Source organism: Macrotis lagotis, chromosome X (assembly GCF_037893015.1).
Source record: "Macrotis lagotis isolate mMagLag1 chromosome X, bilby.v1.9.chrom.fasta, whole genome shotgun sequence".
NCBI lineage: Eukaryota > Metazoa > Chordata > Mammalia > Peramelemorphia > Peramelidae > Macrotis > Macrotis lagotis.
Genome location: NC_133666.1, coordinates 620,020,736 through 620,046,893, shown reverse-complemented (window position 1 = coordinate 620,046,893; position 26,158 = coordinate 620,020,736). Strand labels below are relative to the sequence as shown.

The 26,158-nt window shown below is 40.1% G+C and overlaps 1 protein-coding gene across 6 annotated transcripts in view; it reads right to left on the bottom strand.

The window, feature by feature from the left end:
- Positions 1-26,158, bottom strand: part of ARHGAP39 (Rho GTPase activating protein 39) — a 350,961-nt gene that overhangs the window by 10,374 nt on the left and 314,429 nt on the right. For 5 of the 6 annotated variants that reach the window (XM_074202986.1, XM_074202985.1, XM_074202987.1 and 2 more), the window contains 3 exons: positions 15,936-16,028; positions 10,057-10,130; positions 2,003-2,202 (listed from right to left, as the gene is read on the bottom strand). In XM_074202986.1, the coding sequence (XP_074059087.1) occupies positions 2,003-2,202; positions 10,057-10,130; positions 15,936-16,028 (367 nt within the window). The remainder of the gene's footprint in view (positions 1-2,002; positions 2,203-10,056; positions 10,131-15,935; positions 16,029-26,158) is intronic. The other variant, XM_074202989.1, reaches the window with a different exon arrangement.

The following is a 26,158-nucleotide window of genomic DNA, read 5'->3' as shown; positions in this document are numbered from 1 at the left end:
CATGCTTGGTGCTTTAACTGCTGTGCATTCTAGCATCCAATCTGCCTCTATTTCCATATATTTCTTGTGGTTGAGACTCTCAGGGTGGGAGTTGGGGTGCAGGGACTCCTCCCTGCCTTCATCCAGGGACTCTGTAGCTCCCATGTCCAGGGCTCTTTCCTCCCTCTAGACCTGAGCAGACATGGAGGAGTTGAGGCTCAGCAGGGTCCCTTGCTCTTCCTCTACACTATCTCTAAGACTCCAGATCTGTAGAAATCTTCCTCCTCCTCAAGCATTTATGTTTACTAGAAACCCAGCACTGTGTTAAATGCTCAGGATAGAATGACTGGTAAAACACATCCCTGTCCTCAAGGAGCTCGCATTCTAATATGAGACAACATGAAAATAACTCTGCACATGGCAGGGAATCAGGAGATGATCCAAGTCTAATGCAAGGACCAACGAGGCCAGGGGAGCTGGCCAGGGTCACATAGCCAGTACAGGACTGAAGCTGAATCTGAACTCAGGTCTTCCTGAGCTGGGGGGACAAGCAGAAGACAGAAGAAATCCTCAAGTTCAACCTCATTTAACAGAGAAGGAAGCCAGGGCTCGGAGATAGGAAGTGACATGCTTCCAAGGCTGGGCCTCTGATTCTCAGTGTCCTGTTTTTTATCCTCCACCACTGAGCTGATGTCTAAGTGTGTGTGGGGGGATAAAGGGTAAGTAAGGTAAAAGCTTAATAGTTGGTACCAGAAGGGGTTAGAAAGGGAGGAGGTGGTGGAAAAGAAGTCAGTACAGGAGAAAGTAACTAGGACTTGGTGAATCATGTCCATTAGAAGGGTTGCCTAGCCTGGACAATCCTGGTTTCAGTGTCCAAGGACAAGATGTGTAGCAGAGGCCCCATTCTTTGGGGTCAGTTCTTTCTGGGGGCTTCTAGAGCCAGTCCAAGATGAGAACTGCTGAACTATCTAGGCTACCTTTCCTCCTCTCTGAACCTGTGAGGTCTCAGCCAAGGACACAGGATCATAAAGAGTGGAAGGACCCCAAGAGCCCTAGCTCTGCTTCAAGCCTGACTACCATAGCTACTGTCCAGGAGAGTAGTCTTGTTGGGGGCCTGTGTGTGTGTGTGTGTGTGTGTGTGTGTGTGTGTGTGTGTGTGTGTGTGAGAGAGAGAGAGAGAGAGAGAGACTCCTTTATAATTGATGACTAATCCTCAATGTTAAGAAAGTAAGCCCCAAAGTCCAAGGAATAACAGTGTCCTCCAGGTCATTGCTTCTGTTTCTTGTAGCCATTATTGATGGGAGCAGCTCTTATGGAGATATCCCCTAGTAACTTCATCTGATGGAAGTCTTTACCTCTCCAGCAGTCACAGCTACTACAGTCCCAGAAAGGAAAGATTTTACCACCGAATCAGAAACAGATATAGTCATTCTAGAAAATGCATTACCATCTGTTTTGGAAATGTGCCCTAAGGGCCACGGGGCCTTTCCATCTGACTTTTGCAACTGTGCCCACCTATTAGAAAGTGAGCTCCATGTGTTTTTGCTTTTCTATTTATATCCTTAGTAATATGCATTTGGTAAGCACTTAATATATGCTTTTTAATTCATTTATTCAGTTAGAGGTCATCTAGTTCACTCTTTCTAATTTACAAATGAAGAAACTAAGGCCCAAGAAAAATTAAGTAATTTGCCCAAGCCAACTTAGGTACAAGCTGGAACCTTTGTTTCCTCAGTCATTTCATCTTTCACTTAACACAGTGGCAGAGCTGAAATCTGGATGCAGGTCCTCTGACTTTAAATTGAAATTTAAATGTACTGAAATGTATTTAATATATTTGAATTAAATCCAAATTTAATGTATTTGAATTAAACCCAAATTTAAATGTACTGAAATGTATTTAAATCCAAATTTCAAATGTATTGAAACTGGCTCCAATTCCATGATTCCCCCATAGGGAACAGGGCACTCATCAAAGGACTGGGTGTATGGCCCCGCCTCACTGAGCCCTGTCCCAGGGTACCTGAATATGCCCTCAGTCTGGTCCCCGTTGAGTGCCAGCACTTCCTCGGAGAGTCGTGTCTGAACCCAGGGCAGCTGCCGGTCAGGGTATCGCTCCTTCTGCATGGCCAGGATATCCTGAAGGGCACTGCCAAACATGGAAGGACTGAACACAGCATTCTTGGCATGTCGGATTTCTTCCATGTTAGGCTTCTTCAGGCCCTAGGAAGGTGTGTATATGTTGAAAAAACACAGTGAATAGGGTTTCAGAGCAACTTGATGCCACAGAACTTGGGGAAAACATATGGAAATCTGGGAGGGAGACATAATAAAGGGAATGGGAATCCATATGATCATAGTGCCTAAGGAACAACTCTGGAAAAAACACAAGGTTCAAGGACCATAGCGGGTGGAGTGAAGTCTTTTAACTTTCATGTGAAGATCTCTAGTGAAGGTGAACCACAGCAGCATCCCATGTTACTTCTAGGAGGCTCAATTTTTTGTTACCCAGTGTGACTAGCTTGGACCTCTAGGTAGAGGAACAAGCCTAATCCCTCTTCCAATATTTGAAGACTATTATTATGTGTTGCCGTATTTTTTCAGCCTTAACATCCCAAGTTCTAATTTGCTATAGTTTTGAGAAACCTCACCATCCTGGTTACAATATGGTGCCTATAACTGAACAGAATGGTTTGGTAGTGGTTTGTTCAGAAAGAACTGTGGCTCTCCAAGTTTTGGACACTATACCTTTCCTAATGTAGTATGATGTTATATGAGTTTTTTTGGTTGTTATGTCACACTACTGGTTCAACAATATTGATCTTTCACAAGTCTACTTTTTTCAGATGAAAGGAGGAAAATCAGCACTGCAGAGATGTATTTGAGAGTCATCTTTTTAATATCTGAACCATCAGGAGTTGATGAGATCACTAAAGGATATGGTACACATGGGAGAAACAAGAGGGGAAAAGAACAGAGGGGAGAGTCTTATGGAATGCTTATGCTGAACAGCCAGGAGATGGCTGATGATCTGGCCCCTAAGAAGGAATTTGTTAGATAAACAGGAGAAGAACTAGGAGAGAGCAGTGTCACAGAATCCAAGGAAGATCAGAATATCGAGCAGGAATTTGTGTTGACAATGTCAAAAGGAGAATATAGGCTAATGAGAATGAGAACAAAGAAGAAATGATCAGATTTAGCTGTTAAAAGATTGCTGATCATGTTGGAGATAACAATTTCAATAGGATGGTAATGTGGGGAGCCAGAATGCAAAGGGGTTTAGCACATGGATAGTAAGTACAGAGCTAGCAAGTACTGACAGTTCTTTCTAAGTGCTGAGCACTGAAAGGTTTAAGATCAATCACACACACACACACACACACACTTATGTATATACCAAAAACAACAAACATGTACATACATGCTGTATTTATATACACATTAAATACATATTTATATGCAGACACATTTATGTTATAACTTGAGTATGGATAGCTGGGTCAGATAAAGATTTTCTTGGGCTTTAAGAAACCTGGATATGTTTGTAGAAAAGAGGGGAAGAGACAGAGAAAAATTAAAGATGAGAGAGAAAAGGATCGATGGAACGAGGAAGATATGAAAAGGGACAAGATCAGTCATCTCTTCCTTAGAAACTAGAGCAAAGGATGGAAGAATGGAGGATGAAATAGAAAGGTTTTGAGATGAGTAAGAGAGAAGGAAGATTGCATGATAAATGTCTTTGTGTTTCTTAATAAAATCATCTACTGGAGGGCAAAGAACAATCCTGGGGGCCTGAGGAGAAAGGAAAAGAAAGGTTTGGAAGGGAGTATGCTAGACATTTAATGAGGAGGGAATAAAGGGTTGCCTTTGTAGGAAGGAAGGTTCAGATGAGATCATATAAGATGAATTTGTGGTTGATCCTGTCAGCATAATTTGATGAGTTCTTCCAGTGGCAGGCAACAGCATGGGGGCAGGAAAAGCAGGAATAGAAAAAGTTTATTTATTGTGAGAGTGATCTCTAGTTAAGGACGAGTATGTTAGAGTGGTAAGAAAGGGGGTAAAATATTCAAGGGTGGAGAACAGTGTCCAAAAGAGAATTCATCCTGCCTTGTCCCTGAACCCTATAGTCTTTAATTCACCATCCCCCAAGGCTGAAAAGCTCAGTGTCATGCTTTGCTTCTTCCTCTAATTCATTCCATGTATCCAATCAATTTCTAAATCTCATGATTTCTATCCTTTACAGTACCTCTTGCATATAACCCTTCCTTCCACTGGCATAGCCACTATCATACATATATACTAGAGTATCACTATATCCTTCTAATTGGTTTCAACATGCTTTTCAAGCATCTCCCCAATCTATCTAGCTGCCAAAGTAATTATCCTAACACTTCAGTAAGACTGTGTTATCCTTTCCTTTCTCCTCCCAATAAATTTCAGGGTTTCCTATTACCTCAAGGATCAAACACAAACTTTTGTTTGTCATTTACAATCTGTCCCCTTGCTAACTTTCCAGCTGTTTTCTATCTTCCCTCCCTACTCCCTGTGTTCCACACTTGCTGTTCTGAACACCTGATTTTCCATCTCCTCTGGCTTTTGCTTGGGCTATGCCTTGTGCCTGAAATACCTGACCATCACCTCATTTCTGAGGTTCTGAATCCCAGAGCTCCCTTGTGCAGGAGGAGATGTGAAAAGCTCCAGGTGATGCCCTTGTGGGTGTTGAAGCACAAGAGTTAAACCAAGATGTTCAAACATCAGCACTGTTTCTTAGACCCAAGAGCAAAAACCCACCTGGGAAACAACATCTGGCTCTTGAAAAGGTATTATATATTATTTCAAGTCTGACCCCCCCTCCCCAAGGTGGAGGGGGAGATAATTAGCCACCAGTGACAGTGGCAGCAATCGTCTGTCCAGAGAATGAGAGAGAGGGACAAGGGACCAAAGAGGAGGCCGAAGAGCCATGGTCTAATGTATCTGGTCTTTAAGACAGAATATTTTGGCTTGAGTCTTGGCTGTCACACTTATGATCTGGGGCAAAGAAAGAAACAAAGGCATTCTTCTAAGTTTTGGGGATACAAATGCAAACAAAAAGATCCAGTCCTTGATCTCAAGGTGATGACATTCTAATAATGTTCAAGAATCATAAGATTCATAGTTGGAAAAGAAGGGGGAAGGGAACAAGAATTTATCAAGCATCTACCATGTCAGGCCCAGTGCTTTATGCATATTAGCTCATTTGATCCGAGATGTAGGTGCTATCAGTATTTCTTTTAGAGTTAAGGAAACTGAGGCAGAGAGAAGAGAATTGCCTCGGGTCATGCTGCTAGTATCTGAGGACAGATTTGAATTCAAGTCTTCTTGACTCTAATGCTTTATTCATGACACCACCTAATTGCCTCTCAGATATTTTAGTTCAATCATCTCATTACATATGAAGAAACTGAAGCAAAGAGATACTGAGTGACTTACCCCAAGGTCACAGAGTTGCCAAGAATCAAGTGTTAGAGCAAAGATTTGAATCTGGGGCCAGCCACGACTAGATAATACCAGGAAGACAATCTTCATCCCCTCCCCCCACTTTCTATACATGAAAAGGTAAAATGAAAGAGAAAGTGATGGAAGATGGAATAAAAGGAGTCATTTATGAACTTCTAGGTTCAACTGGGCATTGGTTTGAATTATTCTTTTCCTGAGTGATTGGGCACAAAGTGATAAGATTTTCCCCCTTCCTGGTTTCTAACAGAACAATAGTGTTCCATGACATACATATACCTCAGTTTGCTAAGCCATTCCCCAAATGAAGGACATTTACTTGATTTCCAATTCTTTGCCAACACAAATAGGGCTGCTTTGAATACTTTTGTACAAGTGATGTTTTTACCCTTTTTCATTTTTTTTTTTTGGCAAGGCAATGGGGTTAAGTGGCTTGCCCAAGGCCATACAACTAGGTAATTATTAAGTATCTGAGACCAGATTTGAACTCAGGTACTCCTGACTCCAGGGCCAGTGCTCTATCCACTGCGCCACCTAGCTGGCCCCCCCTTACATCTTTGGGTAGAATTTGTTCAGCTAGCCACCAAATAAGCAAGAATGAATGGATAATAATGATTGTAAGAATTAGAAAGGCTCTTAGACATTATTCAGCAAAACACAGTCTCATTTTACAGATGAAGAAGCTATAGCCCAGAGAGGTCAGCAATTTGTTTCCTTCCAGTGTGAAAGGTCACAAAAAATTTGAAACTAGGTCTCAGGACTCCAAACCCAGTTCTTTACCCTACACCACTGATCCTACAGCAAAAGATGCCTTGCTATGGATTAAGATGATCAAAGGTCACTATGACAATAAAGCAGAGTATAAGCTTTGGCAGATCCTACCTGAGATGGAAAAGGTGTGAATATTGGCCTGGGCTGGGCCCCAGAAATAAGGACGGCTTCATTAGGGTTAGTTGATAGGGGATGATTTTTTTTTTCACATTTCAGGAAAAGTATCTACTAAGGTAAGGAAGAGCAATGATTTGTACAGCTGGTATCATGATCTACTATGCCCTTCTATTGATGGATGTAGAGGAAAATATTACTATCAGAAAGAACCAAGAAAGCATTGCAAAATATTAGGAAGTTGGGGAAAGAAATGCATATTCTTAGGTACACAAATGGTCTTTTCATCACTGATGCACACCAAGGGCAAGGAATTCAGAAGAGAAAGGCAGATCTGGGAAATGATAAGATGGTTATCTGAGAATAGAATCTGGACTTCTGGCCTATGGCTTAAATTTGGAAATACTGTCTCCTGAACAAGATATGTAATATATCTAAAAAGACCTACTAACAATGTACTTGCTATATATAAATCTGTACTGGTTTCAAACTAAAAAGAAAGGGAGAAAGATAAAACTGGCTATTAATTCTAGAATTTGCCCAGGAAATAAAGTCAAGATCACTTTACCAAGGGTAGTAGATACCATAGTGACTAACTCCAAAGTAGGAACAAAAACATTAGTGCTAACAGGAAAAAATATAGAAAAGGAGAAATAAAACAAATATACAAAGTATGGGTAATAAGTAAGCTATAGGGCAGCTAGGTGGTGCAGTGGATAGAGCACCGGCCCTCAGGAGTACCTGAATTCAAATCCGACCTCAGACACTTAATAATTACCTAGCTGTGAGGCCTTGAGCAAGCCACTTAACCCCACTGCCTTGCAAAAACCTAAAAAAAACCCCCCAAAACCCCAACAACAAGTAAACTATACTGGAGAAAAGGAGAGATTCAAAGAAGAGATAAGACTGGCCTAAAGAAGGACAGGTGGATCATCATCAACACTTATTTTGTTCCTGTTTTATCTGTCAAGGTAAATGATCTTTGAACTGTAAAGGATAAAACAAAAATTGTTGCTAAAAAATCGATACTCAAGAAAGTAGATGGTAAGAGACCATTTAGCTGACTTATCATTATTTAGATGAGTTCAAATCACCTATATTCAAAAGAACTAAAAGAAATGGCTTATTCCTGAGTAAGCCATATCAGTATCTTTGAAAAGACATCGAGAATTAGAAGGTACCATAAGCCTAGAGAAAGTATAGAGGAACAAGAACTGGACTTGAAGTGAGGAACTTCAAGTTCTAGTTCTTATGTTACCTGTTTGATCTTGGATAGATCTTTACCTCCTTAGGTCAAATTTTCCTCCTTTGTAAAATAAGGGGGTTGGACAAGCTTGTTTCTAAGGTAGGGGTGTATTTTCCCTCTCTATTTTAATGTCTATTCTTATTCTATTTCTTTCAGTTAATAAGCATTTATAAATTGCCTACTAATTGCCAGGTTCAGTACTGAGAACTGGATGGGGAGACAGAGAAAGGCAAGAGACATTTTCTGTCCTCGAGGAGCTCAAAATCTAATGGGGGAGACAATATACTAATAACTACATACAAACAGAAAATAGGACTGAGAGAAGACATTAGAACTAAGAGGGGTTGGGAAAGGCTTCCTATAGAAGGTGGGGTTTTAGCAGGGATTTGACGAAAGTCAAAGAAGACTGAAGACAGAGAGGTGAAAATATTTCACAGCAAGTGAAAATGCCAAGAATCAAGAGATGGAATGTCTTGTTCAAAGTATAGAAAGGATGTCAGTGTAACTGGACCAAAAAGTACCAGGAAGTAGATATATGTGTGTGTGTGTGTGTGTGTATGTTGGGTTCTCAACACCCGACAGTGTTTTTTAATATAATGATGGTGGTAATTGTGGAATTCCTACTACACATCAGGGATGGGGACACAAAAGATTCAGGATAAAGAGGTGTGCTGGACCCAGCTCTGACTTGACTATTCAAGTTTTAGTGAGAACATTTATAGAATGGAAAGGGGCAAAATACAAATCAGTTACTGTTTTGTTGACTGAGAAAGCTGTAGACTGTGTGTTGTATACACTCTTTCACCAGCAGCTGTTAAATAGTTATCAGCACATATTTAGATCCCCTCTAACTCTAAATCCTGTCACTTCCAATGATGACAATGATGATGATGATGATGATGATGATGATGGTCCTTTGTTCTTGAAGAAGACCACATCATCAGGGAGGTGATGGCTGTGCTAAATCACTAGCCTCATTCTCTCCTTCATTAATCTGGGTCCAGGAATCAGATATAAATTAGGATGACTTGAGATGGCCCTAGATGCAAGGTGGTCAGAGTTAAATGACTTCTTCAAGGTCACATAACTTCTCAAGTGTCTGAGAACAGATTTGAGCTCGGGTCCTCCTGATCCCAGGGCTGGTGCTCTATCTGGTACCCTTCAATAGCACTTCTATGGAGAGCCTGCTGGGGAACATGACTGCCACCACGTGGTCAAAGTAGACACTGCTGTTATCCTCTAAAATCAGATCCCCAATATACTTCCCTAAGTAACTGGGGGAGTGGTGTTGATGGTGCAAGGGCATCTCCCAAGGAGTTCAGAAGCAGAGAAAATGTTCACAGGGCTTCAGGCTCTGAGACCAGGGATTCTCCTCAAAAGCCTATTGCTGGATAGGTCTCTGGGTATAGTCTTGTCTTTTTTAGCATCTTGGCTTTGTCTGCTTAGCATCATACAGTGGAAAGAGATCTTTGTAGAATGCTTAAGAGCCACAGTGAAGGTAACAGCCCTTAGCCTAATTGCTACAGCGAGTGCTCTGTAAGCCTTCAAGTATCTTCATTATTATTGTTATCAGTGTGATCTGGATTCTTATAGGCTGGTAGCCTCAAAAAAGCAAGGGAATTACATGTGTGGAGGGCTGGAGTCAGTTACTGTGACTTGGAGCTGGGGATGAGATATCTGATCTTTTCCTTGAACACCTTCCAAACACCCTGTAGCTTGTAGGACCAAATTCACATGACTTACTGGAGTATCCTGGGTCTCATTAATTTGACACCAGCTTCTCTCCAAGAACCCTCTAACCCAACCAGGCCAGTTCCGTAGAGTTCCCTGAAGGTGCCTTACATTCTCCCCCCCCCCCCCCCCCAGCCTTTGCATGTAGCAGGCTCTTGTCTAAAATGACCTCCTTTCTTTTCTCTGCCTAGCAGAATTCTCTTTGTTCTTGACAGCTTAGCTCAAATAACACCTCATCCAGGAAAACTTTGACTATCCCAGCTCTCAGAGATCCCTCCCTTTTCCTTGTTCTGGCCTTGGAATGTGTAACTTGTCTTTGCTAATAGCATTCTTAGCTTTCATATCTGGAGCTTGTCTCTCCAAATCTGGCTGCAGAGCTGGCCTTTCCAAAGGCTTGCCTTGGAAGGGGCCAGGATGGGATCTGTTTGCTCTCTCCAAGAGGAGGCTGGGCGGGAATCTGAAGGAAGATGAAACATACATGTACACACACACACATATGAGCACTCCTCAGGGCCTCAGGGCTGTGCAGGCATGCTCCCACTGACCAGGCCATGAGCTACCACGAACATGTTCTGTCTCTCTCTCCTTCCCTCTGAGACTAACAAGTGTGATGAAAGCTCCTTGGAGAGGCTGTTCCTGGGGCATTCTTTTGTTCAACCCAGGCCCAGGCTACCAGTCCTGGGGAGAGCCAATGTGGAAAAAAAAAGGAAAGAGACCAATACCTTTTTGGCTCCTGTCAAGGCAGCCTTCTGGAGCTTGTTGTAACAATACTTGGCATATGTGCTTATCGCCACCCCTGAAAGGAAAAACAAAACAAAACACAGTTAAGCCTCTGTGCTTCATGAAGGAAGCTGGATCCAGCTCAACTTAGCTCTAGGAGGCAGAAGGAAGGAGGAAGGAAAGAAAGGAAGGGTAAAAAACTCCCTCAATCCCAACCCATGACTTGAACCCTAAGGTAGAATTTCTGCAGAGATAGTAACCTTCAGGAAATAAGAGCTAGATCCTCCAACCATGGAGGAGGTAGGTGGGAAATGGGATGGCAGTGCTGGAGTGCCAGTGTGGCATGACTGTTTGTGTAGAGGTGAGGAGTGATGGTCCATGTGATGAGTCTAAGTGGGCACAAGAATATGGCTATACTGGTTTGTAGGTGTGTCTACACAGTCTGGCATCTATGAATACCAGAAGATAAGTGTAGTGTGGGTGTGCATGAATATATTTCATATAAACATCCACCCACTGACACTCTGTGGATTTCAGAGTAAGAGCCATAGATACACTGATGATTCTCAAGTTTTTTGGGGGGGCAGAGGGGTATCTTTTCATAGAGGTTCAAGTAAAGGCGGGTGCCACCTTTGTCTGCTAGTAGGGCTAAAGACTTGGTGGGGTGCAGCAGAAGAATACTGGATTGGCAAAAAAAAAAAAGCTTTTGCAATGGAGTAGAAGCAGGGGAAAGTGGGGGGGGGGAATGAAAATGGCTCAGAGAGGAAATAATATTCACACTCAATAGGGTATAGAAATCTATCTTACCCTGGAGGAAAAGGGAGAGGAAGGGGATGGGAGGAAAGGGACAGGGGGAGGGGAAGGGGGAGTGTAGGTGATAGTCAGTCACACACTTTTGAGGAGGGAAAGGGAGAAAAGAGAGAGAATAGAATAAATGGGGATGGGGAGGGAAATACAGCTAGTAATACAACTGTGGGGAAAAAAAATTGAAGCAACTTCTCTGATGGACTTATGATAAAGAATGCAAGCCATCCTAGAGACAGAACCAATGGTATCTGAACAGACTTTAGTATACTTTTTATTTCCCTCACTTGATTTTTCTTGAGGTTTCTCTATCATTTTGGGGGGAGAGGGAATTATATTTACTTTCACAACAAGATTACTGCAGTAATGTCAAAAATAAATAAACTATAAAAAAAAGGGAAAAGAAAGCTGGACTGGGATTCAGAAGATGACCCCCTAGTCAAGTCATTTCACTTGCCTGAGCCTTGGTTCTTCTCATCCATAGACCTAGGCTGACCTACCCTGGAAGGACATTATAAAGAAAATGCTTGGTAAATTTTGGTGTTAAGAGACACAGGATACGTAGTTATCATTTTTGGTTCTGCTTTTCTGCCCTTTGCTCTGTCAGGACATTGTATTTCTTCTAGCAGGATTTCTCTTTGAGGCTGCCTGCCTGAAGTCTGGGAGCTGCTCTAACGACTGGCCAGGTCCTTAGTGGGTCATGTCTAGACATCCCTGGGATCAGTCACATTGAGGCAGCTGGTGGCTTGATTTTAAATCCAGTTTCAGATACTTCCTGGCTGTGTGATCTTGGGCAAGTCACTTTACCTAATGTGTTTGTTTCCTCAACTGCAAAATGGGAATAACAGCACTTACTTTATAGGGTTACTGGGAAGAACAAGTAAGATAATATTTGCAAAACTATTTGCAAAACATATACATGTCAGTTGTTGCCATCATCATCCTTGGTCCAGCCCTACTGCCAACAGAATCCTAGTTTAGATCGCATTACCTGATTCTACTAACCTGAGTCTAGTCTTGAAATAAAATCAGCTAGTTCACTTGACAGTGGGATCCCTGTAGCAACAATGGATGACCACTTACTGGGGATGTGGCAGAGGAAATTTCAGTTTTGGTTCAGTTAGACTTAGAACATCACTGAATTATCTTTGACTTTTTCCTTTCTGTCAACAGTCTAATCTTACAAATAATGCCTTTGCATTATGCCACAGTAGGCAGTAGTTGTATATTGACTAACTTGATAAATTAAATTAATAAATTAAAATGAATGTTCTGTGGCAATCTTAAGGTCATAACTTGAGCAGACATGTCAACCAAGAGGATCTTTGGTGAAGTATAATTTTACCAGTTTATCATATATGACCCCCTATGGCAGGAGGTAGGGTTAAGGACATCTTCAGACCTCATCTCTACTATTTCAATAATTCATTGAGGCAGTTACTTTGATTCTGAAGCTAGTTTTCTTTTTCCAAACAGAGGAAAATAACAAGTTCTACACAAAGGAAGCAAGCTGAGAATTTGGGTCTAGGTAGAGACCTCATAAGAAGGAAGGAAGCTGATAGGGACAGTTTTAGAGGTCATATTCAACATGGGCTTGGGCAAAGAGGCAGAATACTAGAATAATATGGAAGTGATAGTTCTGTAATTTCTGCATTGGTCTGACCACACCTAGCATATTTTGATTAGTTCTGGGCACTCTATTTTAGGAAGGATATTGAAAAGCTGGAAGGCATCCAGAGGAAGGGAATCCAAATGGGAAGGGGCAGGAAACCATCCCACAGAAGGAGGAACTAGGGTTATATTTCCTGGACAATAGAAGTGACATGATAACTTTTTTCAAATATCTGAAGGACTGTCATGTAGAAGAGGATTTAGTCACTATTTGGCTCCAGAGGGTTTAACCAGAAACAATTGGTGGAAGTGACAAAGAGACATATCAATTTGATATGAGGAAACTTCTAACAGTCTAACGGTGTGGTATGAGCTACTTTGTTAGGCAGTGAAGACCATAAAGATCTTCAAGTTGTGGCTGATTGACCACCTGTAGGTTTTAAAATATGTTCAAATAAGTGTTGGACTAAACGACCTCTGATGTTTCTTCCATTTCTGAGGACCTGGATTCTGTGAGGAGAGGGTGTCCTCAGGGGCCTGAGTAGAAAGAAGGAAGGGAAGAGGTAGGAGGGAGATGCCAAGGCCATTCTGGGGGTCAGCCTAGAGAGCTTTTGAGCTTAAATGTCTCTTTCCACTGCTATTGTTTTTTTTATGACTTCATCAAGGACCTTTTCAAAGCATGGTAGAAATAGTTCACATGGATATTTAGGCAGAGAAAGATGTCTCCCATACTTGTATTGTTGAGACACAGCTCTTCAATGGTCTGAAGACTGCTTTGAGGTCCCAAAAGGACTCTGGGATCATAGCATTTCTAGTTGTGTAAAATTCCACAGGGGACATCTTTAAGGAACATTTCTCCTAGCTCTGTCAATGAGGGACAGCACCTCCACTACTTTGTATAAGTTGAAAAGAACTCCTAAACTGGAGACTTTCGAGATGTTCTAGGATTTCATAAGGGTAATTCTCAGACTGCACCCAACTTCTCCCTATTAGAGAAGCAACAGAAAAGTTGGGGTGCCAGGCTTTTCAGCATGGCACACTAGAAAGCACTCTGTCCCAGAATGTAGTCACAGTCAATTGAACATTTATGAAGTGCCTGTGAGCCAGGCACTGTGAGGTACAAGGGAGGTCAAGACAAAAATGAAACAGTTCTTCCATTCTTCTATAGGGGTTTGTATACTCCTAAGTATATAGAGAGACATAAAAAAATAAAGACAAAGTAATTTTAGGGGAGAAATGCTACTAGCAGATGGGGGGATCACGAAAGGCCACATAGGATCTGAGCTTTGGAATAAAGTCAGACAAGGAGGGAGGGCACTGCAAATACAAGGAAGCCTGTGCAGATACAAAAGAGAAGGGAATGAAAGAATTGCAACAAGGTCAGTAAGGGTGGAATGTAGAGTATTTGAATGTCTAGAAAATCTAGAAAGATATATTTTGCAAATTTTAATTTATTTACTTTCTTATCAGGGCATATCATCCCTTCCCCTCCCCAAGAAACTGTAAGCTCCTTGAGGGCAGGGACTGTTGTGTTTTTTCTTTGAATTCCTTGCACCTGGTACAATGCAGGGTCACATAAGTAGGGGTTTAATAATTGCTTGTTAATCAACTATACCTGAACAGGTTTAGCCTTTACAATAATCCTGGACAAGTGGTCATTTATGTCTTTCCTTGAAGACTTTCAGTGATGAGAAATTGATCACTATCCTAAAGCAGCCCACTGCCTTTTAGATAGCTCAACTTGTTACAAGTTTTTCTTTCTATGGAGCTAAAATCTTCAGTTCTCCAATCTATTCACGGCCCTTAGTTCTTGCCCTCTATGTCCAAGTGCACTAAATTTAATGCTTCTTCTACATGTTGGCCTCTCCAATACTTGAAGGTAGCTATCCTGACTCTTCTCCTAAAAAATTTCCAGTTCCTTCAAATGATCTTTATACAATCTGGTGTTCAGTCCTCCTGTACCCTCCTCTGGATCTACACCAGTTTGTTAATGTTCCCTACAATATGTGGTATTCAGAACTATATGCATAAGTTTTAGATGTGGTCTGACCAAGGGAGAGAACAGTGGAGTAACTGATACCTTTATTCAGGACATGTGTTTCAATGAATGCAGTCCAAGATCATGTTAGAATTTTTGGCTGCCATGTCATTATGCTAATTCATATTTAACTTGCAGTCCTCTAAAACTTCTGGATCTTAATTCATAGGCAGTATTATATCTCCCCCATCTTGTGAACTGTGAACTTTATATTTAAACCTATTAAATTTCAGTATATTTCATTTAGCTCATCACTCCAGCCTGTTGGAATCTTTGGAGATCTTTCTGATTTTGTCATCCAAGGTTTTAGCTCTAGCTGTCATCTTCTTGGTGATAAGCATTTTATTTACACATACTTTATAGATTCAAATATGGCTTGTGTGGTTTTGTTGAACCTCTAAGAAATGGGGTCACATCCTCTTCTTTTACTAAATGAATGACAGGAAGTAGGAAGACAATCTGGGGAAATTCTCTCTGTAGAGATAGGCCAACAAACCTGGGAAAAAAGTCAGTGAATCCTGTACATTTGTCTCAGCAAGACCAAGTCTGAGCTATAGTAAAAGAAACAGTGTGTTATGGGAAGAAGCGCTTCTCTGCAAATGGGAGCTCAGGAGGATAGGGAAACTCAGTGGGCTTCCAATACCCAGTAAACAGGGATGAGGAGTAGGAGATTACTATTGGTCTCTAGTTCAGAAAAATTGACTTTATATCATGGATAGAGAAGACCCACTTAAGACAATTCACAGTGGCTAGTCCTGGGCATCCTTGAGGAGGTACCCAGGGACAGATACTTACCTGCCTGGACCAACATTTTGACATGAAAAACACCGTGCCCCCTGCTCCCATTCCCACCCACATCCTCATTCAGAAAGCAGAGATTTTAGTGATGAAAATGTCCTAGAGCAACAAGATGTAAGAAGCTATCAGAGGCACAGTTAGCCAGGCAGGGCTGGGCTCACAGCCTCCAGAGATGGAAAATGTCCCTCTCCATTGTCAGTTCCTAACCCCACCATATCTAGAAAAGAAAAAAAAAAATCTGAGATAAAAAGGAAAATTTAAAAATACAATCCAACTAACTTCTTCCATTCTGCCAATTCCTCTTCCCACCAAAAAAATGCTTAGTAAAAAAAAAAAAGATCCCTTGGGAATAAGTGAGAGGCATACGTGTCTTTATGCTATACCTTCAGAGTGGTTTAGCTAAATAGTAATATTATGACCTCTCTTTCCCAGTGGGTTAGGGCCTCCCTTATGGACTCTTTCCACCCCATTCCTTGTCCCTAGACAATTATGCAAGAAGAGGCTAGTGCCCAAGCCCAAGAGCATTAAGAGAAGAAGGAGGGCAAAACAGAGACTGGAGAAAAGCAGGTTTGCTATGGTGAAGATCTAGAGAGGAAGCTGCTGAGAGAAGAGGTGGTGGATGGACCCTACCATCGTGCTCTTCAAAATAGGGCTTGGGTTTCTTTCTCAATTTGGATTTCTTCTTAGTGTTCCTTTCCAGCAGCTCTTTTATGTGCTGAGTCACTGGGGAGCAAACACAACGATGAGGACGACAGAACGTGTGCATGCACACACACGCACATATTGCACATATATACACATACACACTCTTTCTCTCTCTCCTGAAAGTCATGACAAAAAAGACCTTGTTTTCAGAGATAGTGAATCACTGGTCATATTATAGAAACATCTATTACCTCATTGTTCAAAAAACCATGCGACTGGAAGCAGCAGCCTGAGCTGACACATGAAGGTCAACTGCGCTGCTTGCCAAGGAAGAAATCATTGCTTTGGTCATCTCATCCCACCAACAAACTATGACATATTACATATTACAGATGTAAGCAGCAGCTAGCTTATATAATAAAACTGGTCACAAAGGCTATTTGTTAACCTTAAGAGAATGCCTAGAGAAAGAAGCTTCTTCCAAAGGGGTTTTAGAAGCTTCCCTGTTTAGTGTTACCTAAATGGTGAGGGGGTCCTTGGTTGAAGTGGGTTTAATTAGTCTTTGGACAGCATTTCATGTAGGGCTGAATTTCAGGGAGTGATAACACAAATAAGAGTGGGTGTGGGTATATCTGCATGTGTGCACATGCATGCATATGTGAGTATCTAGTCTATCATACTGTACAGGTATGAAGTATTCAGTAGGGAAAAGAAAAGGTCATTGTAGATTTTTGTCATTGTAGGAATTTGGATGATTCTGAATTTTTCTTATAGGGGATGAAGGAATCATTTGTTAGCTCTCTCTCTCTCTCTCTCTCTCTCTCTCTCTCTCTCTCTCTCTCAAACTTCATGCAGCCATTTCTTTGAAATTCCAATTCAACAAACAAACATTTCTTAAGTTTCAATTAATACAGAGTTCTATCTATGTTGGTTTATGTTAGTAATATAAAGCTGAAAAATGACAGATTCTTGTTTTCAAAGCACTAATGATTCAAATGTGTGTAGCTTCCCTGTGCAATTACTTTGTTTGTATTCTAGTTCCATGTGTTGCCTCCATCATCAGACCCTGGAAGGCCAGGGCTATCGTTTAGTGATTAGTTCTACTGCCAATCCCCCTTCCAATGCCTCTACTAGAGTTCAACCTAGCCCACTCTAGGAACAAAACATAGTGAATAAGTTTGATCTGATTCTGGATTTTGGGCTTCCCACATCCTTCCAGGAAAGGATGAGGAAGACTGCATAGCCCCAGGAGGGCCAGGAGTTTAGTTTGGCCCAGAGCTGGTTACAGGGTCTGAAAACAAGATTTCTAAAAAATGGAAAATGACACTGGGGAGATATAAGGTATGGCATAAGGGAAACCAATAAGCACAGGGCAGGTATAAAATCAACTTTTAGTGCTGGCCTCTGGGGCAAAGCACAATAAAGGATGAAACACTGGCTTTTCATTGCTGGGCAACCTGAATGGTAGCCCTTCATATGGGAAGCAGGAGATTTAGGCTCTTCAGGGATGAATTTCACAGGCCACTTATGCAAAGACCATAGCTAAAAAGCACTTTTTATGGCTAAAAAGCACTTACCTCTCAGTTCTATTTCCATTCCACTTTCATGAAAAAGCAAACAATAATAACAATAATGATGATGATGATGATGATGATGACAATGATGGTAACAACCACTTACGTTTATTTCTGCAGCTGTATACAGCTAGAAGTGGTTCAGAGTAGCAGGGAGAGCATGACTTTGGAGTCAAGATATGGGGGAAAGTGGGGTGTCTAACACTTATGAGTCAAGAGAGGTCCTTGGGCAGTCACTATTTTTCTCTGAACTTTAATTTCCTCATCTGTAAAATAGAATAATGATATACTACTGGCTCCCCCCCCTCAATTTTTAAGGGTAGTTCTGAAGAAGGTGTTTTGTACCTTTTAAGCCATGAAACTAATACTTTATTTTAAGTTATTATTGCTACATAATTTGTTTAGAAAGGTGAAGTAACTTGTTCAGGATTACAAAGCCAGTAAATGTGAGGTCAGAGGTCTTTCAAGCTCAAGTCTAGGTCTCTTTCCATTACATTTTGTGATCATAAACAGCTCTCTTGTCAGTACCAAATATTCTTCATGGTTTACCTAAGATTTCCACTCTTCGGGTTCAGCTCTTGCTACTTTGCCTTGTACTGTGATATCATGATCAGTAATTCCTCTAAAGTGCAAATTCTGCATCCCCTTGAAGGGAAGAGTAAGGCTAGAAAAAGCCTTCTTCCTTATTCCTCAATCATCTGGAATGTCTTTCTCCTAATAGTCTAGACAGTGGGAAGCAAGCAAGTGCACAATTCAGGTGAGCCTGGGGAGCTTTCAACAGAGCCACAGGATTATAAGTCCCCCACCTCCATCCTTGGGTATCAGTTATGTCCAGTTCCAATGCCATTTTGCAGCATAATGCCCTGCAAACAAGCACCCAAAGGCTTATAGGATTTTATAGCTAAAAGGGATCTTAGAGATCATCTATTTCTTTCTTTTCTTTTTCTTTTTTTGCAAGGCAATGGGGTTAAGTGGCTTGCCCAAGGCCACACAGCTAGGTAATTATTATGTGTCTGAGGACGGATTTGAACTCAGGTACTACTGACTCCAGGGCCAGTGCTCTATCTACTGTGCACCTAGCCACCCCAGAGATCATCTATTTCAACTCCATCATTTTAAAACTGTGTCCCAGACAGCAATAGATCTCTATCCCAAAGAGAACAACAATAAAAAAAAAGAAAAGTCTCCATGTACAAAAATCTTTATAGCAGTTATTTTTGTAGAGGCAAAGAACTGGAAATTGAGGGGATGCTCATCAATTGGGGAAAGGCTGAACAAATTGTGGAATATGAATGTAATAGAGTACTACTGTTCCATAAGAAATTATGTGCAGTTAGACTTTAGAGAATCCAGGAAGGACTTCATAAACTGATGCTGAGTAAAGTGAGCAGAACCAAGAGAATATTGTTCACATTACCAACAACAATGTGAAGGATGTAGGTCATCTCAGCTGTAAAGTGATCAAATACAAATCTCAGAGATCTGTTATGAACAATGTCATCCACATCCAGAGAGGAAAAAACTATGGAGACTCAATGTAGATTAAAACATGTTCACTTTTTAAAACTTTTTTTATGTTTTTTCTTTCTTACTCATGGTTTTTTCCCCCTTAGCTCTAATTTCTCTTTTACAATAGGACTAGTAGGGAAATATGCTAAACATGATTTTCATGTACAACTTTTACCAAATTGTTTGCTGCCATGGGAAGGGTGGTAGAAAAATATGCAATTCATAAACTTGCATATGGATGAAATGTTGAAAACTACCTTTGCATGTGTAATTGGAAAGATAAAATAAAATTTACAATTCAAACAGAACAGAACAAAAAACCCCCCAAAACAATAACAAAAACAACTGAGCCCCAGAGAAGTTAAATAACTTGCCAAAGAAACACAAGTAGTAAGTGGCAGAGCAAGGATGTGAACCAGGGCCTTTGATTCCAAATTCACTATTGTTCTTTTCACTACCCCAGCCTAGGAATTGTGGTGAGGGAGCTGAGTCCCACATCTGATTGCAGAGTTAGGTAAATAGACAAGAACAATCAGAGGTAGGGCTCTGCTCTGCCTCATGGGCAGCCCCTCACCATGCATGTCCCTATCCCAAACTGACCACTATTCACTAGTATTATCTGCCATGGTTCTTCTGGCCCTACTGTTTTTGCTTAAAGACTGCGCCTTGTCTTAGGGTTTATACCCTATTTTCTGACTATAGTTTTGAATTAAAATAAAAGTTATTTCCTGCCATTTTCTTATTTCAAAAGGTCCTTTTGGAGTAATTCTTAGGTTCCAATGGTATCCAGATTAGTGAAACCATTTGTTTCCCTAGAATCTAGATACTAGCCAAAGACCAAGGAGGACTCAAGGCCAGATCCACTGAAGGAAAGTCTAATTCCCAATGTTCCAGTCATTTCATTCTTGTCACAGGCCCTGTGACTAGTCACACTTTGGTTTATGTTTGGTGAATATCTCCCTTTATTCCTTCTAATCACACACTGATTGCTACAAATAAAACTTCCTGAGATCAAGAGTACCTTTCACAAAGAAGGTGCTTAATAATTATTTGCTGAAGGCTGACCATTAATAGCAATACTGAGAATGAGGTGGATGGCAAAATTTGGATAAGGAACAACATATCACATTAGATATTCCACCAGTTCCTTTCTACCCCAGACACAAGGTCACCGAAGAGGTGGAAAGGACTTCAGAATTTTTCTAGTCTAAAGTGCACCTGATAAGAAATCCTCTCTGCAACATATCTGAAAATATGAAGCCTTGGTCTGAATATTTCTGAGGGGAAAATAATTTTATCCAGATGAAATTCATTCCATTTTTGGTCAGTTGTTATGATTAGTTTTCTTTTCTTTTTTTAATGATACACTGGTTTTTATAACACAATCACTTCCTAGGCTATTGTTTTCTTCATCAAGTCCTCTTATAACAAAGAAAAAGTTAAGGAAATGACAGTGACAACACTTGACAAGTATGCAACATTCTGCTCCTGTAGTCCCTTGTATTTTTACTGAAAATATGCTTCTTCATATAGATAGGTATAACTGTTAAGAAGCTCTCATTTACATGCAAATGAAATCTGACTCTCCTAGTCCTATCACCTGGAGTCAATTAAAATATTAAGAATAAGGGTAGCTAAATGGAAGTCAGATAAAAAGAGTATGGCATATTACTCCTAGTTATGTCCTGTATGAAGAGTAACAAGAGCTAAAGCTAAGAATGAGTCAAGGCCAACAAGGTAAGGACAACAAAAAAGTTTTTTGTGTTCTATGAGGGAGAAGAAAAACTCAAAGAAAGAATAAGACCATTGATTACTTAGATGGGTATGGCAAGAGAAAGTGGGAGGAAGGAATGGAACTGAAAATGTCTGACCTTAAGCAGACTAAAAATGAAATTAGATTAAGTTAGTTTTTCCTTTGGTTAGTTCTCTGACAGATGGATACTGGATTTGGTGCCACATATGAGTCATTGCTCTCATATGTTGCATTTTAAATTCTAGAGTTATTAAGAATGGATAATACTCTAAGGAAATGTGCAAAAGATGTAGCTCCAAAGGAGTAGACTTCAATGACTGTTACGGACATTATGGTGGCTAACTGTTTTGAGAAAGTCAAGCAATTAAAAGTTCATTCAAGTCCATAATGAAAAAAGATTAGTATTATCAAACCACAAAGGAAAGTGTGATTGAAAGTGAAATAAAATGACAAGACAAAACACTGTTGTGCAACAGTTTAATTCTTAAAAAACAAGCAAAGACCTGCAGCTAGGGGAGTTATTAATTCTGCTACAATTTAGTACAGATTTCTTAAAGTTGGAAGAACAAGAAGAAAACTGTTTTAAAACACACATACACACAGAGTTAACCATTATTTTGAAAAAAAAAAAACATGTCATAGAAAAGACAATCCTTCTTGAAGACTAAAAAACTGGAGTATGTGCTGGCAGATAGGTTGGGGTCAGGTTATGAAGGGTTTAAAACCCAAAAAGTTTATTTTTATTCTGAGAAAAAGGGGAATCTTGGAATTGAATGAGTAGGACAGTGACATGGTCAGATCTGCATTTAAAGGAAATTATTTAGGCATTAGTATATAGGATGGGCTGGTGATATAAAAGTTATAAAAAGTTTTTTATAAGCTGATAAATTATTTTTGTAGTATTCAATAAATTATTTTACTTATCTGTTAATTTGAAAATAAAGGTAGTTAGTAAGAGAGCAACATCTTGCCTTTGATGAGTTCAAGTCTAGAATAAATAAAACCTAAGGTAATGAAAGAATAAACAGGCATGACTGTGATCTCTGAAAGACTGTAGTCAATGGAAAAAGTGTTTTTAGAATTGGCAAATGCTGTCTTAATATTTTAAAAATGTGAGAGATTGGAGTTTACAAACTTAATATAAGCTTAATTTTGATTCCTGGCAAAATTCTCAAATGTACTCTCAAAGGTATGGCTAGTAAACAGCTAAAAAGGAAGTAATTATTACAAAGAGAAAGGATAAACTTAATCAAGATCAAGTTATGCCAGACTAATCTCATTTCTTTTCTGGAAAGGGTTAACATTAATAGATTGGTAGGGCTGGGAATATTTTAGATCTAATTTGCTAAAATATTTGACAGAACCTCCCATGTTTTTGTGGAAAATGTGAGGATGGACTGGAAAATAGTATAATTAAGGTAATTTGGAACCTGGTTGAATGATCTGACCCAAAGAACAATCATTAATGATTCTACATCAACTTATAAGGAATCTGATGGAAGTGCTCCAGGGATCAGTGCCTAGAGTAAAGACATGTTCATACGAAATTTGTGGAGGACAGAAGCTAGAAGAATAACTAAGTTGCTAGATGACAGATTCAGGATCCAAAAAGATCTTAACAGGCTGGACTATTTTAGCTGGGAATTAGGAACCACCTAAGGGAATAGCCTAGGAAATGAGAAAATGCTAAGATTAGGGGGCCTGGAATAGACTTTTACTACCCAGTTTTCCTCTTCTGGATCATCTTGAGTTTTAATTCAGCAAGTATTTATTAATCATGAAGTTGGTACCATGTTAGACACTGGGCCATGTGCTGGGAATATAAGGACAAAAACAAAATAGTACCTGCTCTCAAGCTTTTATGGTATTTCTCCCACAAGAAATAATGTGTATACCAATAAGTAAATACAATAATTTAAAGTAATTTTGGAGTGATCATGGGTAGCAGTTTATGAAAAGTCTCCCTAAAATGTAGTGTCCAAAATTAAATACAGAATTCTAAATGTTATTCAACCACTGCATGGGACAGTATGACTTCTCCTAAGATTCTAAGATCACATGATTATAGATAGCTATCGACTCATACTGAATTCAGAGTTCATTAAAACTTTCAGATGTAGTTTAGATAAACTGTCACATTGTATTTGTGAAGTTGATTTTTTTTTTTACTTTTTTTGCAAGGCAATGGGGTTATTAAGTGGCTTGTCCAGGGCCACACAGCTAGGTAATTATGAAGTGTCCGAAGCCAGATTTGAACTCAGGTCCTCCTGACTCCAGGGCCGATGCTCTATCCACTGCGCCACCTAGCTGACCCTGAATTTTTTACACCTACATTCAAGTTTCACCCCCCTCAAATGTTATCTTATTCAATCCAGTCTGATTTTCTGAAGGCAGCATGGTATATTGGAAAGCATAGTGGATTTGGGATTAGAAGAGCTGGGTTTGAATGTAGACTCTGTGATTTTACTAGTTGGGTGATCATAGGCAAATTATTTAACCTCTTTGGGATTCAGTTCATCATTTGTAAAATGAGAAGGCCAGGAAGACAAGATAGCCTCAAAGGACCCTTCTCACTCTCAAGTTATATTCCTATAAAGTAGGAACAATGTATGGAAATTGCAGAGAAACAGATTTTAGATCTTTATAAGGAAAAACTTCCAAATACTGGTAAGTACTCAGAATGGAATGGGCTGACTTGAATATCACTCCTAAAATGCTATGTTACAAATGGAAAATAGTACTGCAGATGTAGTCTGACCAAATGCGGTAGAGAAGAAGACTGTCTTCTCCCCTGTTTTGGTCACTATGTCTCTGTCATTATTATCCTCATTCTTATTATCTTATGCTAAATTTAGTTATACTATTATTTTTTTCTGGTCTGGGCTTGTGATTTTGTTGATATAGGGAATTCTTGGTGAGGAAATTTCCTCTACTTAGGTGGACTGGAAACTGTTCTGCAATTTATTATATGAGAAATTTGCTCAAGACACAGAAAAGTTAAGTGACTTGCCAAGGTTCAATGGTGGGACCTGAACCATATTTGTTTATAATATATATATAAAACCATCAATATTTATACAACCTAGAATTTGCACTCCCTAATGATTAAGCTCTTATTATCTTTCACCCAAACTGTTAACCATTTTCCTAACTGGTCTTTCAGATTAGTTTATTCCTCCAGTAATTCAATCTGCATAGTCTGCTGAATTTATTAACCTAATGAAGACTAGTAGCTCTTCATTAGACTTCCTACTCTTCCTGCAGTTAGGCTGCTTTTTTCCTATTTGACATCAACATGTCCTCCACTTCACGCTCCAGAAAGATTAAGTAGTCTCCCCTCCTCTTTCAAGTCTGTTTCCAGGCCATGTTTTTAATAAAGCCTTTTCCAATTAACCATAAGCCTTTACAAATCAGCACATAAATCCTTGTATGATACCTATATGCTGAGAGGGCAGAACCAAGAAAAATGAGTAAAAGTGCTAAAGAGGCAAATTTGGGTCAACTGTAAGGAAAAATTTCCTAATGATCAGGTGTTCAAAGTGGAATGGTTGCCTTAAGAGGTCCTTGGCAGCCTTTAAGCAGAAATTGGATGATTCCTTTTAAGGGATGTTATAGTGAGGATTCATTTTGGGTATACATTGGAGTAGATAAACACTCTTAAATTCTATGATGTGCACGGAATCCATAGATCACAGGATTGAGAAGTGATCTAGTCATGCTCCTTCATTTTACAGACAGAAATATGAAGGCTCAGAGAAGATATGTAACTTGTTCAAAGCTATGACATCAATAAAAAGTAAATCTGGGATTCAAATTCTAGTTTTCTCAGTTGCTCTCTTTCTGCTAGCTCTTTGTGTTCTATACCCTGGGGGTATTTACCATGAGGATGAGGAGAGAAGGTAGGTAATCTGTTCCTTCTTCTCACCAAGAATTTTTTCAACATTCTTTTTACATATGGCTGGTGGTCTGAATTTTCCAAAGAACAATTCTGAGGAGTCCCAGGCATGATTGCACTGTGGCCAACTCAGATCTTAGTTATCTAAGATGGACTAAGGCTGAGTGTCCCTGAAGCTCCTGGCAAAGAATAGGCTAAAAAATGAGTTTGGCTCCATGTGTCATCCCCTGCCTCCAAGTTTTAAGGCTTGTGATCTTTCAATCCTAACAACAGGTTAAAGTAATACTAGGGTGAAATATTGATTTCCTTCTGGGAAACATATAGGTGTCACAATTTTGTCTTTCACGGACAGAGGCAGCTTCTATAGAAAAGGAGATGAACTCATTACTCGTGGGGAAGACTGACCCCTGCCTGGGAGCTAGAAACTTCTTGGCAGGGTGAGTTAATCCATATATATATATATATATACTTATGAAGAAAAATTAAAAAATAAGCCTTTATTTTTACGAGGTTGCCACTGTTGCCACAATTTTCCATGGAAGCTGCTGGGACAGGAGTGGGTGGTGTAAGGTGGGGGTAGATAAAGGCTAGATTCTCACTGGGAAGTTGCCACAGCAGCTGCAATCCTTCTGCTCCTTTTGTGGCCTATACAAGGGGACTGATGAAAAGGAACACAGGCGTTCTATTACAGGCACTGTTGCCCAAATCCCTGGCAGGAACCATGCCCAGCAGGGAGAATAGCAACAAGAATAGAGAGGAGGCTAAAAGAACATGACGTCAGCCTCTGGAGGGAGTGTAAAGCAGATGAACTTTCTGGGCCTCTGAAACTAGAGAACAGACCTTGCTCTGTGTTGCACCCGATTTTTCCCTATTGCCTCCTCACACATGAACTCCCAGAGTCTGCATTGAAGCTGAGAGTTAGGCATAAGAAGAAAAGGAGAGCTTTGTTTTTGCAGAAAGAAAGCTTTACCCCCATAAGGCAAATACTCCAGATGAGTTGCTCCCCAAAATTGCTGTCACACAGAATGGCTCTAATGTAGACTAAGGCCACATCTTTTCCTTAAAAGGCTGGGAGAAAGCACATATCTCCTAGGATATAGAAGGTGCTAATGATACCAACAGGCTGTGATTTCAGCCTAATCCTCTCTCTATGCAGGGTGGAACATGAAAGCTGTTTTGACCTACTGTCAGATTGCCAAACCTCATAGCTATTATACGAAATGCCTTTGTAGTTTTAGCTATGCTAAGACAAAATGACTCTGAACTTTGCTCTAATCAAAGAAAGCTTACACTAGAATGCTATCACTTCCTCCCAAAATCTCAGAGTGGGCAGGAAATGCTTATGTCAGGAAGCAGTAGGTAAGAGGGTTAGATTTGAAAACTTGGGTTTGAATCCTGTCTCCATACACTAGCTGGGTGACTTGTGTCACTTGACCTTTTTTTAGTCTTAGTTTCCTCATCTGTAAAATAAGGTCAA